Source organism: Mirounga leonina, unplaced genomic scaffold (assembly GCF_011800145.1).
Source record: "Mirounga leonina isolate KUSES-001 unplaced genomic scaffold, KU_Mleo_1.0 Mir_507, whole genome shotgun sequence".
Classification (NCBI taxonomy): Eukaryota; Metazoa; Chordata; class Mammalia; order Carnivora; family Phocidae; genus Mirounga; species Mirounga leonina.
Genome location: NW_023270789.1, coordinates 2,108,804 through 2,122,489, shown reverse-complemented (window position 1 = coordinate 2,122,489; position 13,686 = coordinate 2,108,804). Strand labels below are relative to the sequence as shown.

The window sequence follows — 13,686 nt, the reverse complement described above, 5'->3', positions numbered from 1 at the left end:
TAACATTAAAGCATAATTTGTTTTGCAGCTCTATTTCCTTTTCTCCCATTTATTCAACCTACTGCAGTTTTGCTTCCATCTGTTAACAATGCTGAAACTGCTCTTTCAATGTCTAGCAATGATTGACCAAATGTCCAAATGTCAAATCCAGGAACTAATCAAATTTTAGTTGCATTAACTACTGATCATTCTTTCTCTGAAATTCTATTATCTTCTTTGACAGTACACTACTGGTGGTTCTCCTGTATCTCTAATCACATCTTGTCTGCATAATTTGTGGGCCCTTCTTCCCAGATCTTAAAAGTCATTGTGACCCATAAGATATTGGGTACTTAATGAGTAATAAATACAGTTCAGGGCTCTCGAAGTTTAATGGCATTATATAGAAAGTGTCATGACATTTAATAAAGGGAAAATTCTTTTTCAGCTCCATCTATAAGCTGAAATTGATTCTTCTCACCAAAAAGAGATTTAAATCTCCCCTCGTCTCCAACACAGCAAAGCCAAGCTAGGCAGGAAAATTTGATCTCTGATGCTTAAGGTATAGTGGTTCTTAACATTCTTGGGGTCACAGACCCTTTGAGAATCACCTAAGAGGTCAGGACCTTTTTACCATCCAAAATGTGAGCACATGATGAGCTCATACAAGCAGTTACAAATAAATTTGAGAAGGTTCCCAGACTCAGATTAAGAATCCCAATGATAGAAAGAAAACAGAGTGCTCAGGTGAGGGAGGGGGGAAAAGCTACAGTAATCTATAGCTAAAGCAAGACTTTCCACTGAATATCAGTTAATCAGTTCTGTACTTTGAACAGGTTCAAAAGCAAACACTAAACCTTAGTATTAAAGGCTCCTGAGACAAGACATCTATGTCCAAGATCAAAAAATCTACATGAGACAATCAGAAGATTCCAGAATAGATCATATCTATTTCCTTAGCCATACTATGTTAAGGGTTACCTTCAGTATCTTCATGATTGAAGACCTAAAGACAAAAAGAACTCTCTATATATCCTTTATAATCCAAACCCGTAATGAGTATAAACCATTCTCATTACCCTGCGGTTTGTCTTTTTTCTCAAATATTGTAAACATTTAGGTTAAGTACTCATTTTTTTTTTTTTTTTAATAAATCTCTCAGTCTTTTAGTTTAAGAAGTCCTCTAGGGGCGCCTGCGTGGCTCAGTCGTTAAGCGTCTGCCTTCAGCTCAGGTCATGATCCCAGCGTCCTGGAATCTAGCCCCGCATAGGGCTCCCTGCTCAGCAGAGAGCCTGCTTCTCCCTCTCCCACTCCCCCTGCTGGTGTTCCCTCTCTCATTGTGTCTCTGTCAAATAAATAAAATCTTTAAAAAAATAAAAAATAAAAAAAGAAGTCCTCTAAATAATTCTTTATATGAATAATTGGATTGGCTAGAGAGGTTAGATTTTTATTGTTCAAGACTAAGCAGAGTCAGACAGAATACCCTGGATCACGGTCTCAGTATAACCTGGTTTTTGTTTGGATAAAAAGAAAATGGTATCATTTAATAGAAAAGCAGGAACTTTAAATCTGTTTGCTTGTTCTTCAAAATGCTTACATTGGTTAGACAGGCCTGGATAAAAGTATAAAGAGATAAATTACAGGTTTACCATTCTTTATGCCGTGTATTTCAATATTTAAAACTTCAGGGCACATTAGATATTTATGTATAATACTCCATCCCAACATCAAATCTATTATAATATTTAAAAATCATCCTATGCAAATGGAAATAACCTTTTTTAAAGTTACTTAGGTGGAAAAAACAAATTGAAGCAGCTAGATATGTCAACAATAAATACAGTAAAACAAAAATATTTCTAAGCAATATCAATGGTCTAGGTCAAATTTAACACGGTCATTCAAGAACATCCAGAGCACAGGCCCCAATGGTGAGTCTGTAGTACCACCTTCATATTAAAAGAAGTTTACTACGTCTTAATTATAAGTATTAATAAATTGAACAATTTGAAACTTAAATTAGAAATTAGGGTTATACTTTTTAAAAACTGTATGGTTTGGGAATTTTATAAGATGCATTATCTTGGTACATAGGTGCTCTTACACCAACTCTTATTAAAATTATTTTTTCCATTTGTGATTGTCCCTTCCCATAATATTTCATAACATTAAAAGGAATTTTTTTAAGTAAAATCATGACTCATTCAAATATAAAAACAAAAATGTGTTCAACATTTTATTTAACTCAGAGAGAACCCGTCAGGTGACAGATAAAAGGAATCCCAAAATTGAACACATTAATAGATCAGAAATACTGAAATGAATGTACAAGAAGGCAACTTCCACTGAATCTCTAAGAGGACAGAATCTGCACGTCTATAGACAAAAAATATTTAGTACTGACATTAGTTATCTATAGTTCACAGAGTTGTAAAATTGCTTTCTTGGAACAGCTTTCTAGATAGAATCTAGATTATGCAGTTTTCTACTGAAGCACACGTTTTTTCCCTATATTAATATAATGCACATCTCCTATGGGAGATATTAACCATACACACCCACCTAAACGCTCCCTTCCTCAGGAAACTTACTGAAACAATAGTCTGTTGCCACAATTTCCTCCCTTCCCATTCATCCAACCCACAGTAATCTTGTTTCAAAACACCTACATCTACCTACAGTCTCATCATATCCATTCGCTACTACTGCAATTTTCTTGACTATGGAAGACTGGCTGCACGTCTTAAGAACTCAAGAAACGAGAAAAAAAAGAAAAGAAAAACTCAAGAAACGTCTGAAAATAACGAGATAATTTAGATAAAAGTCTAATTTCTAGGTTGGCTGCAGATATCTTGCTCAATAATTGAAGGCAGAGGCTTATTTCTTTTGTACAGCTATATGTTAGCTTTAATTTTCCACAACTACAGACATCGGAACTCATTTTTGAACATTTCCATGCAGCCCAAGAATAGAAGCGGACAGAGCTGCAAGAGAGAAAAGCTAATTTCTACCTGGTGACAGAGCACCTAAACCTCAATTACCAAGGAAGGAGGAGTCAGCCCTGGTCACTTCCCCCTCAAGTGGCCAGGGAGCGGAAACACAAAGCCAGACCAATGTCACTCCAGGGACTGCGGGGATCCAGACGACTCAGCATCTTGGGCTTAGCGCCTTACCCAGCCCTGACTCGAGCTGCTCTCAGTTTGTGGCACGGCGGGTCCACACGCGCGGCAACATAAACTCAACCCTGGGACTGTAACCCGCAAAGGTCCCAGCCGCCCTATCCCGCCTGCATCAGGGCGCGTGCCTTCCTAGTGACTACAGCACCACTGTCCCTGGTGCCCAGGTCCGCCTACCCTCTCTCTTCTCTTCGATAAGTCGTCCCCGATAGCGCCGCGGGCCAGAGGAGCCCGACTAACCTCTGGGGAAGAAGCGGCAGGCTCATTCTTCCAGAGAGCGGACAGCACTAACCCTCTCTGTCCGCACCCTCAGTCCGGGCCGAGTCCGAGAGCCTCCCGCCGCGCCCCCACCCCGCTCCACCCCGCCTTCCCTCCCGGCCCCGGTCCCAGTCCCACTTCTTACAGCACTCCGGCGGTCCCATCCGGGCGGCAGCAGGGCGGGTTAAGCTCCTCGTAGAAAGCGTCAGAGCGGCATCCCCGGACACCCCTGGCCAGGAGCTCGACGGTCAGGCGAGTCAAAGTCCCAGGAGCCTGGAGCGACCAGCTGCAAGAGCTTTGAGTGGCGAAACATTGACTTCCGCTACCGGCGGGTCCTCACCAACCAGAGACCGCCTACGTCACTTCCTCCTCGAAGGCAAAAGGAACGCCGGGCGGAAGTGGGTCCCGACGCGGACCCGGAAGGGGTTCGTCCCGGGGGCGGGTCCAGGAGGCTCGGAACCTCGTGGAGGCCGAGGTAAGGGCTGTAGGAGCACGGCGTTCGATCGCCTTTGCTTGCGGCTCAGAGTTAGTGGCGTAGTCCTGGCTGAGGCCCCCGTGGCGCCAGCAGCAGAGGAGGCGGGGGCATTTGCGGCCGGTTGCTAGGGTGGCGACTGGGAACCTACCGTCCCCCGTGGCCGCCCGCAAACGCCGGGGGCTGGTGCGTGCACCGTGTCTCCCGAGGATGCTCAGGCAGCATGATCGGTGCGCGGAGCACCCCCTCACTCTGTCCTGACTGAAGACTCGGGTTAGGGACGTCTGACAGGTCTGTTACTACGCCCCAGCCCCTCAGTGCATCATAGATACAACATGTTCTCGGGCTCCGTAGGTATTGGAAGCAGGGATGGTAGGTCGCGGAAGAAGGTAAGGTCGTGACCTCTCTCCAAAAGGCGTTCAGATCTGTGCACGTGAGACACAAATGACTAGTGCCAAGTTGTATGGAAGATACCTTAAATATTGAGGCAATAGAAAAGGCTGCGAGAATGGTCCAGCCTCGCAGGAAGTGGGCCTCAGAGGATAACACCGATTTAATAAGATAGGTTGACATGACAGTGCACGTTATTGTAGGTGAGAGGAACAATACGAAGAAAGCAAGGTGGCAGGACAAAGGAAGGAAACCAACGAACCTGACAAGAACCCAGTGATAAAGAGCTGGAACAGAAAGTGGAAAGAGAGAAAAGAATCCTACTTCAGAAAACCGATGAATTAGGTGGAAGTTTCTGACAAAAGAGAGGACAGAGGCAAAGAAGCAGTTTAGCTTAGTGGTTAAAAGAAGAAATTTTGGAATTTGACTGTATTGGAACCTGGCTTTGGCACTTAAAACTGGGTATATGATTTTGGGCTAGTTATTGCACATCTCTTTGCTTAGTTTTCTTGTCTGTAAAATGGAGGTAAGAAAAGCGCCTACTTTGTAAGGTTATTGTGAAGAATTTATTTTTTATTTTTTTTTAAAGATTTTATTTATTTATTCATGAGAGACAGAGAGAGAGAGGCAGAGGCAGAAGCAGGCTCCCAAGGAGCAGAGAGCCTGATGCGGGACTCGATCCCAGGACCCTGGGATCATGACCTGAGCCGAAGGCAGACGCCCAACCATCTGAGCCACCCAGGCGCCCTATTGTGAAGAATTTTTTATCCTTATATTTACAATATTCTAGATGCTTTTCACTTTTTTAATTTATTTTTAAAGATTTTATTTATTTATTTTGACACAGAGAGAGAGACAGCGAGAGAGCGAGCACAAGCAGGGGGAGTGGCAGGCAGATGGAGAAGCAGGCTCCCTGCTGAGCAAGGAGCCCGATGTGGGACTCAATCCCAGGACCCTGGGATCATGACCTGAGCCGAAGGCAGATGCTTTACGACTGAGCCACCCAGGTGCCCCTCTAGATGCTTTTTAAAAAATATTTATTTTAGAGAGAGCATGAGCAGGGGGAGGGGCAGAGGGAGAGAATTTCAAGCAGACTCCCCGCTGCGCACAGAGCCTGCTTTGGGGCTCAATCTGATGACGCTGAGATCATGACCCCAATGGTAATAAGAGTCCGGGGCTCAATGGACTGAGCCACCCAGGCGCCCCTAGATGCTTCTCTTAAGTGCTTTGCACATGTTAACCCTTTTAGTTAACTCAGTTGCTATTTGTAATTAAACAACTGCATACGTTTACTCAGGTGTATACATTGAATAAGTTGCCATATAGTAAGTGCTCTGTAAGTCTTGGCTCCTCTAATAATATTTTTTATTAATGAGCCAAAGTTTGCTACAAGGCTTATGAGCCTGAATGGCAAAGGGGATTGTGTATCTTAGAATAAGAAAAAAAATGAGGGGTTCAGGAAGCGAGGTAGGTTCGGTTTTACCCATGTTCGATATGATGCTGCAAGGTATTTGAATGGGTATCTCATGAAAGTTTTTGGAACTCTTATCATTGGTATTCGTGTACATGAACAGGACGGAAATAGAGATGTAGGTGTCCCTAGGCCTAGGTATGCAATATGAAGTCTCCAAGGAAAATACTGTGGAAAGAATTGATAGATGGCCAAAGACTATCAAGAGGAACAACTATAGTTAAGGGGCTGGAGGAGTAAGGAATAGGGAAGAGTTGATGAAATGGCCTAGGCTAACAGCGTTATCACCATGTTAATATTCTTTCCTTGATTTTTAACTGGCTTTTGTTGGTTCTTAGGTGAGGAAAAATGAATGGTTACTAAAAGAAAATATTAAAGAGATTAGGCATTGAATATTTGTTTGTTAAGATAGGCTAAAACCAAGTGTAATCAGAAATGGACCCTGTAGAATTAAACCAAAAGTAAAAACCAACAACAAAAATCAGCTTCCCAAAAAAAGGGTGTATTTGCTGTCTCGTATTGCGTCTTTTTTAAGTTGCATGGGTGTTTGGGGCACTTTTCACTCTTCCATATCAAGACCAGACTGGCTTGACTTAGTATCTCCTTCACTTGTTGTCTCTTTTATCTATAAACATGTTTTCAGTGAATTTGATTTAGAGGAGAACTAAGGCATCTTTCAAAAATAATTTGCCATGTTGCTGTATCACGTTTCTGTGCCAAGGGTAGGTGGCTGACCTGATTTGGAAATCAAAGAAGGACATACATGTACTAGAACAGTAGTTCTCCCAAGTGAGGAACCACACAACCACAGCATCACTTGGGAACTTCTTAGAAAGAAAAATCTTGGGTCCCATCTCATACCTACTGAATCAGAATAGGCACTGTGGAGCTTTGGTGGACGTGGTTCCCGGCAATCTGTTTTCATAAGCCCTCGGGTGATTCGGATACATACTAGAGTTTGAGAATCACTGCTGGATGTGTGCCACGAGGTTGGGGATTTTATTTTACTCAACACTCTAGTGTCTAAAACGGCGCTTGTCTGGGTAGTAGGATTACAGTAATTGTTCACTGTAAATGTTTTCCGACTCAATCTTGTCAATCTCCGTGTAAAAATTTGATGGTGGTTAAATGAACAGTAGTGAATTATTTAGCTGCACTAAGGCCATATGTCAGTTACTTGTGAGGCGGGCACGACAAGGTGACCAATTTGAAACTTGAGGAATGAGGGCTTACATGTTGAGTCAATAGCAAATACAAAATGATGATGTCAGGTATTTATGTCAATACTTTACTCAGAGTAAACAAAGGTTAAGAAGTCACAAGTTATAAGTTTTTGTTTTTGTTTTTTTTAAAGATTTTATTTATTTATTTGACGAGAGAGAGACAGCGAGAGCAGGAACACAAGCAGGGGGAGTGGGAGAGGGAGAAGCAGGCTTCCTGCCGAGCAAGGAGCCCAATGCGGGGCTCGATCCCAGGACCCCGGGATCCTGACCTGAGCCGAAGGCAGACGCTTAACGACTGAGCCACCCAGGCGCCCCTTTCATTTAATTTTTTATTTATTTTTATTTTTAAAGATTTTATTTATTTATTTGACAGAGAGAGACACAGCGAGAGAGGGAACACAAGCAGGGGGAGTGGGAGAGGGAGAAGCAGGCTTCCCGCGGAGCAGGGAGCCCGATGCGGGGCTCGATCCCGGGACCCTGGGATCATGACCTGAGCCGAAGGCAGACGCTTAACCGACTGAGCCACTCAGGCACCCCTTTTTTTTTAAAGATTTTTTATTTATTTATTCATGAGAGACAGAGAGAGAGAGACAGAGGCAGAGGGAGAAGCAGGCTCCCCGATGAGCAGGGAGCCCAATGCGGGGCTCGATCCCGGGACCCTGGGATCATGACCTGAGCCCGAGGCAGATGCTTAATGACTGAGCCACCCAGGCGCCCCTTTTATTTAATTTTTTATTTATTTTTATTTATTTTTATTTTTAAAGATTTTTTTAATTTATTTGACAGAGAGAGACATAGCGAGAGCAGGAACATAAGCAGGGGTAGTGGGAGAGGGAGAAGCAGGCTTCCCGCCAAGCAGGGAGCCTGATGTGGGACTTGATCCCAGGGCCCCGGGATCATGACCTGAGCTGAAGGCAGACGCTTAACGACTGAGCCACCCAGGCGCCCCTTTTATTTAATTTTTTATTTATTTTTATTTATTTATTTTTTAAAGATTTTATTTATTTATTTGACGAGAGAGAGACAGCGAGAGCAGGGACACAAGCAGGGGGAGTGGGAGAGGGAGCCAAGCAGGGAGCCCAATGTGGGGCTCGATCCCAGGACCCCGGGATCACGACCTGAGCCAAAGGCAGACACTTAACGACTGAGCCACCTAGGCGCCCCACAAGTTACAAGTTTTAATCACATGATACACGGTGGTGTTTGCTAGCCTAGCAGAAGCAAGGTACCCAAGGAGCTGACTTTTCTTTGTGTGTGTGCACAGCCGCCTCACTCGCAGTTTCAGACGTTCTAACATGGGGCTCACGAAGCAGTACCTACGCTATGTTGCCAGTGCGGTCTTTGGCCTCATTGGCAGCCAAAAAGGTAATATTGTCTTTGTGACCCTTCGTGGTGAAAAAGGACGCTACGTGGCGGTACCGGCCTGTGAACATGTTTTCGTCTGGGACTTAAGGAAAGGAGAGAAGGTAAGCCAGAAATCAACTAGGTTGGTAACGGATTTATAGGTATTTGAGGATGGAGAGGCAGAGTGGGAGAGCTCTGATTTATTATGCACAGATTTTTTTTTTAACGTATGTGCCCCTGAAAGAGAAATCTTTCTTCGTTGGGTCTAGGTAGCCAAGTATCAGGTTCTGTTGTGTTTTTCTGCACTAAATTCTGAAAACCATGACCAAATAGGAGCTTACTTCTTAGGTATCCATTTGTAGTATTTACGAGTAATTATTTGTAATCGCAATTCTGACAGGTTTGGTTTTCTCTACCAGTTCTTTATTTTTCAAGTTCCTCTAGTTGCCCTCACAACCAGTTATAAAATATTAGGCGTTTAAAAGGACTAATACTTAGCTGTGTTGGCAGAACCTTTTTTTTACTGATACAGAGGAGGCCCAAGTTTGTTAAGCTAGGCTTTGATATTTTGTGTCACTGAGTTCCCTAAGCCTACCATTTCTACCACACCAAGTACAGGTATTTTGATCTTGCCCAGTCACTGTGTGACTCCCAGGAGGTTAATACTTTGATACTTGTTGCTAGCCAGTTTCTTGGGGATAAACCATGTAGCACCCTAGTGCCCTACCGGTTGGTTTCTCTCAAGATGGGGTTCAGTTAAAGCAAGGATGCGTTTATAACCCTTTATGGAATATCATTTGGTGTTAACTTAGGATAAGGACTTAGTAATTTATCGCTTGGGAAATTTTTGTGCATACTCTGCTAATGTAGAGCTTTGGAGAAAATAATTTTAACCTTTCTTGAATGTTTCATTGCCCTGTACAAATAATAATTCCTATATGAAAGAACTTGAGATGGATTGCAGAATTTCATTATTATTCATAAGAATGATTTGGAATTATTGATGCTCTTAATTTTACTGTCCCCAATTATTCCCAGACATTTCCTTTGACGACGTGCCTAACTCTACCTGTACATTGTTTATGATTCCTGTGATTTCAGATCCTCATCCTTCAGGGGCTTAAACAAGAAGTCACTTGCTTATGTCCCTCCCCAGATGGGCTACACTTAGCTGTTGGTTATGAGGATGGGTCTATCCGAATCTTCAGTCTCCTAAGTGGAGAAGGAAATGTGACCTTCAATGGACACAAAGCAGCCATCACTTCCTTGAAGTATGATCAGCTAGGGGGCAGGCTGGCTTCCGGGTCCAAGGTGAGACCTTGAATCAGGTACCCAGATTTTAATCTAGTGAACGAGTGTAAGGCTTATGCTGAAGCAGGTTGTTCGCATAAACTGTTGGGTGAAACAGTGGGTCTTCGATGTACAAAATAGTATAGGTGGTGGAAATGGAGGAAAGAAGGATGAATGTGAATTGGGAGGTTCATTTTGTTGCCTGTCACATTCTCTAATAAAAGCCTATTAAGTATAGGAACAAGATGAGGATGACTCTGATAAGTATTATATAACATCATTATGGAAGTGCTACTTAAAACAGTACACAAGGGGAAAAAAAAAACCAGATGGGACAAGGAGAGACAAACGGTCATTCTTTGCCATAAAGATTGGTAGCTTTCCTATGTCTCAGAGTCATCAGTTAGAAAATACAATGTAAAAGGTTGTATTTACAATAGCATATTAAGTGACAGAAAAATACTATGAAACTGTACTGAAGAATGTAACAGAAGACCTGAACAGAGATACGAATCATGTTCTTGAACGAGAAGACAAAGATGCTAGTGTTTTCTGGTTAATTTATATAGGTACAGCAATGTAAATAAGTGTCTCAAAAAGGTTTTGTTGTTGTTGTTTTAGTAACATGACCAAATTATTTAAAAGGGTGTATGGAAAACAAATGAGTCAAAAGCACCAGACATTTGGGAAAGAGGAATAATAAAAGAGGGCTGTAGATTGTTTTTTTTTCAGAGTTAGATATTTTTTTAGGAGGTCTCAGATGTTAAAATGCGTTATGAAGTCATAATTAAAATGTGTTAAACTAATCTATCAACACAAAATAGGTAGGTTATTGCAACCAAATGGGAATCCCAGACACAAATCCACTTTCCTATTTCTAATTATATTTCAAAGATGACGTTTCTGGTGTGTAAAAAAATGATGAATTCTAAAACAGTGCTTAGACAATTGGCTATGTAGGGGGAAGTTTAAGTTAAAGCTTTATGCCACCTACCAAAATGAGTCACAGATTAAAGACTTACATATTAAAGATATTTTATGTAAACTGGAAGATATGTAAGTAAATATTTATCTGATACCAGGGTAGGAAAGGACTTGAAGCATATCAGCAAAGAAATTATAAAGAAAAAGAGTGATAGATTTGAATATTTAGATTTAAAACATTTGTACATTTAAAAGAAATAGGAAAGTTGTTAAGAGTAAGTTCCAAGAGTTCTTATCACAAGGAGGAATTGTTTTTCCTTTAGTCCTCTTTTTTTTTCCTTTTTATTCTATTTATATGAGAAGATGGATTTAGCATCATGTTATATGTATACCTTAGACTTATACAGCAACGTATGTCAATTATTTCTCAATGAAACTGGAAAAAAGTTAAAGGACATTGAAAAAGAGAAAGTATTTAATATTTTCAGTATAAAAAGAATTAATATCCTTCATCTCTTAATAACTTAGAAACAATCAAACAAAAAGTAAGACCCAGAGGAAGACGAAAGACAGGCCTTAGCAGTTCAAGAGAGGTACAAGGGGCCAGTAATCCCCACAGAGCATGGACAGAATTTCTCGTTGGTGTTCAGAAATGTAAATTCAGTAACTACTGAGACAGCATTTGTAGCTGGTTTTTGAGAAACTAGTAATATCCAGAGCTGAGGAGATGGGAAAACTGGCCTTGTCATTCATATCCCTGGTGGACCTAGAGATTGGTGCAATTTAAAGAGATCAGCTTGTGATGAATTGCAAACTTTAAAGATAGAAATACCTTTTAACCCAAGAATTTCCCTCTTTAGTATTTATTCTGATCCGAGGTATATACGGAGATTTATGTACAAGAATGTTCACTTCTACATATTTATAATAGCAGAAAATTGGGAACTACCTAGATGGCTAAAGTAGAAAAATGTTTAAATGGATTATGGTATATCCTTAGGATTGATTATTTTGTGATCATTGAAAATGAGAACGGTCTGGAAGGACATGGAAAAATGGAAATATTTTGAAATAATGGGGAAAAAAGGGGGGAGGGTTATAAAATGACATGAATAGCATGATCCCAGTTTTCTGAAAATAACCTGAATGTTGAATTGGAGCAGTATAGATGGTGGAATTAACTGTTGTCTATTCCCTCAAAACTTTTCTGTTTGCTTTCCAAATTTTCTACAAGGACTACGTATCACCTTTGTAATAAAAATATTACATCGTATTGTTTGTCGAGGCCTGATGAGGTAAAGAAAATTCTTCTGTATTATCTGATCCCTTTAGGACACAGATACTATTGTGTGGGATGTGATCAATGAAAGCGGCCTCTACCGTCTAAAGGGGCACAAGGACGCCATCACACAGGCACTGTTTCTACGAGAAAAGAATCTGCTAGTTACTAGGTAAATAACAGTTTCATTTCCAGTTCTTTTCTATGTAAATGCATCAGAGAGGGTTTCAAAGACAGAATTTGGGTCATTCCTTCCTCATTCGTCCACACTACCCTCAGACTCATGTGTTAGCTTCTTCTGCCCTCTGCTTTCCTCTCTCCTTCCCTCTTCTCCCCAGTAGTACCCTAGAAGCTATCCATAGAGTTACTTCTAGCATTTTTAATTCTCTTCTGATTTGTCATTAATATCCTCTGGTATTAGCTTTTTCACGGTCCTTAAGCTTTGGCATGCCATTTATAGAATGAACTGTCTGCTTTCTGGATCCTGAGAAAGTCAGGAAAACAGAATGTGGAGCAGTGAGCAGAGGTGAATACCAAGTGTTTGAGTTGCCTGCCTTTTGAGAACAGACATACTGTCTATGTAGGCCTTCTGAACATCTATTAGGTTGAACCACATGAAATTTCCATTTGTGCAGGTCAAACATGATAGGTCAAATATCAGCAATTTCATATGTTTCAACCTGATATAATAATGATCCATCCTAAGGAATGGCCACCCAGGAAAGTTTGGGATCCTAAGGTTTGCCAGCAGTAACTAGAAGAACTATAGTAATGATTCAGAAGCAGTTGTGAAGGAGCCCTGAGTGCCATACCATTGGTGGGCTGGTTCCTGTGGGATGGCACATTGGTGTGTTGTTAGATAACACAGATTTTGTGAGAGAATGACTAATGTTCTAAAAGAATATACACATTTAGCTTAGGGAACAGTTGATCCTTGAACAACAGGGTTGAATTGGTCAAGTCCACTTGTATGCGTTTATTTTTTCAGTAAATCCAGTACAGTACTGTAAATGTGTTTTCTGCTACGATTTTCTTAATATTTTCTTTTCTTTAGATTACTTTGTTGTGAGAATATTACATGCAAAATAGGTGTGAATGAACTGTTCATGTTACTGGTAAGGCTTCTGGTCAAGAGTAGGCTATTGTTGTGGGAGAATCAGAGGTGTGTGTGTGGATTTTTGACTATACTGGGGGTGAGGGATTTGGCGCCACCAGCCCCCTCGTCGTACAGGGATCAATTGTGTAAAAGAAAGGAAATAACACAGTGAGGTGGGATTGTATAGGAAGGACTTTACAAGTGGGGTTTTTGGTTTTTGCCAGTTTAGTCATGAAGGAGGATTATATTCGATTTATATTAGTGAAGAAGCAGGGAAGGGGCATTTGAGGCGGGAAGAGGAGAGCTCATTGGCAGGGAGACTCAGAGCCAATGAATGACAAGTTTCGAAAATGGTGCTAAGGAGCCTGATTTTGATTCTATAGAGAACCTTGAGCTAGTGGAAGTTTAAAAAATTGAGATTATCTGATAGTTTATTGGATGTAATGAAGGCACAGGAATGGACAAAGAGACCGGATGGGAAGCTATGAAAATAGTTCAGGCAGTAGAACTTAAATTCAGGTTCGCGGGCAGAAATGGATTGGAAAGAGTCAAGGCCTCCCAGAGGAGGTGTTTTCAGGATGTGGGGACCACCTGGACATGGGAGATGGGAGCAGAAGAGATGTGAGAGATTTCTGTGTCAGACAGTGGGGGAATGTGGGTGCTGTGACAGGTCAGCGTCTGTGTTCTGTGACGCTCTGAATTTGTAGTTATTTCTGTGCTTACAGGTGAAACATTGCATTTTCTACCTAATAATGGAAAGTTAGGATTCTTTACTTTTTAAGAA

General features: G+C 41.4%; 2 protein-coding genes across 4 annotated transcripts in view; one reads left to right on the top strand and one right to left on the bottom strand.

The window, feature by feature from the left end:
- GDAP2 (ganglioside induced differentiation associated protein 2) overlaps positions 1-3,715 on the bottom strand; it is a 63,924-nt gene extending 60,209 nt beyond the window's left edge. Inside the window, exon 1 of one of the 2 annotated variants that reach the window (XM_034990193.1) lies at positions 3,559-3,715. The gene's annotated coding sequence lies outside the window, so the exon portion shown is untranslated. The remainder of the gene's footprint in view (positions 1-3,558) is intronic. The other variant, XM_034990192.1, reaches the window with a different exon arrangement.
- Positions 3,716-3,812: 97 nt separating this feature from the next.
- WDR3 (WD repeat domain 3) overlaps positions 3,813-13,686 on the top strand; it is a 32,808-nt gene continuing 22,934 nt past the window's right edge. Inside the window, exons 1-4 of one of the 2 annotated variants that reach the window (XM_034990191.1) lie at positions 3,813-3,888; positions 8,234-8,435; positions 9,415-9,624; positions 11,860-11,978. In XM_034990191.1, coding sequence (XP_034846082.1) covers positions 8,265-8,435; positions 9,415-9,624; positions 11,860-11,978 — 500 coding nt within the window. In that variant the 5' untranslated portion in view covers positions 3,813-3,888; positions 8,234-8,264. Of the gene's footprint in view, positions 4,177-8,233; positions 8,436-9,414; positions 9,625-11,859; positions 11,979-13,686 lie in introns of both variants that reach the window. The other variant, XM_034990190.1, reaches the window with a different exon arrangement.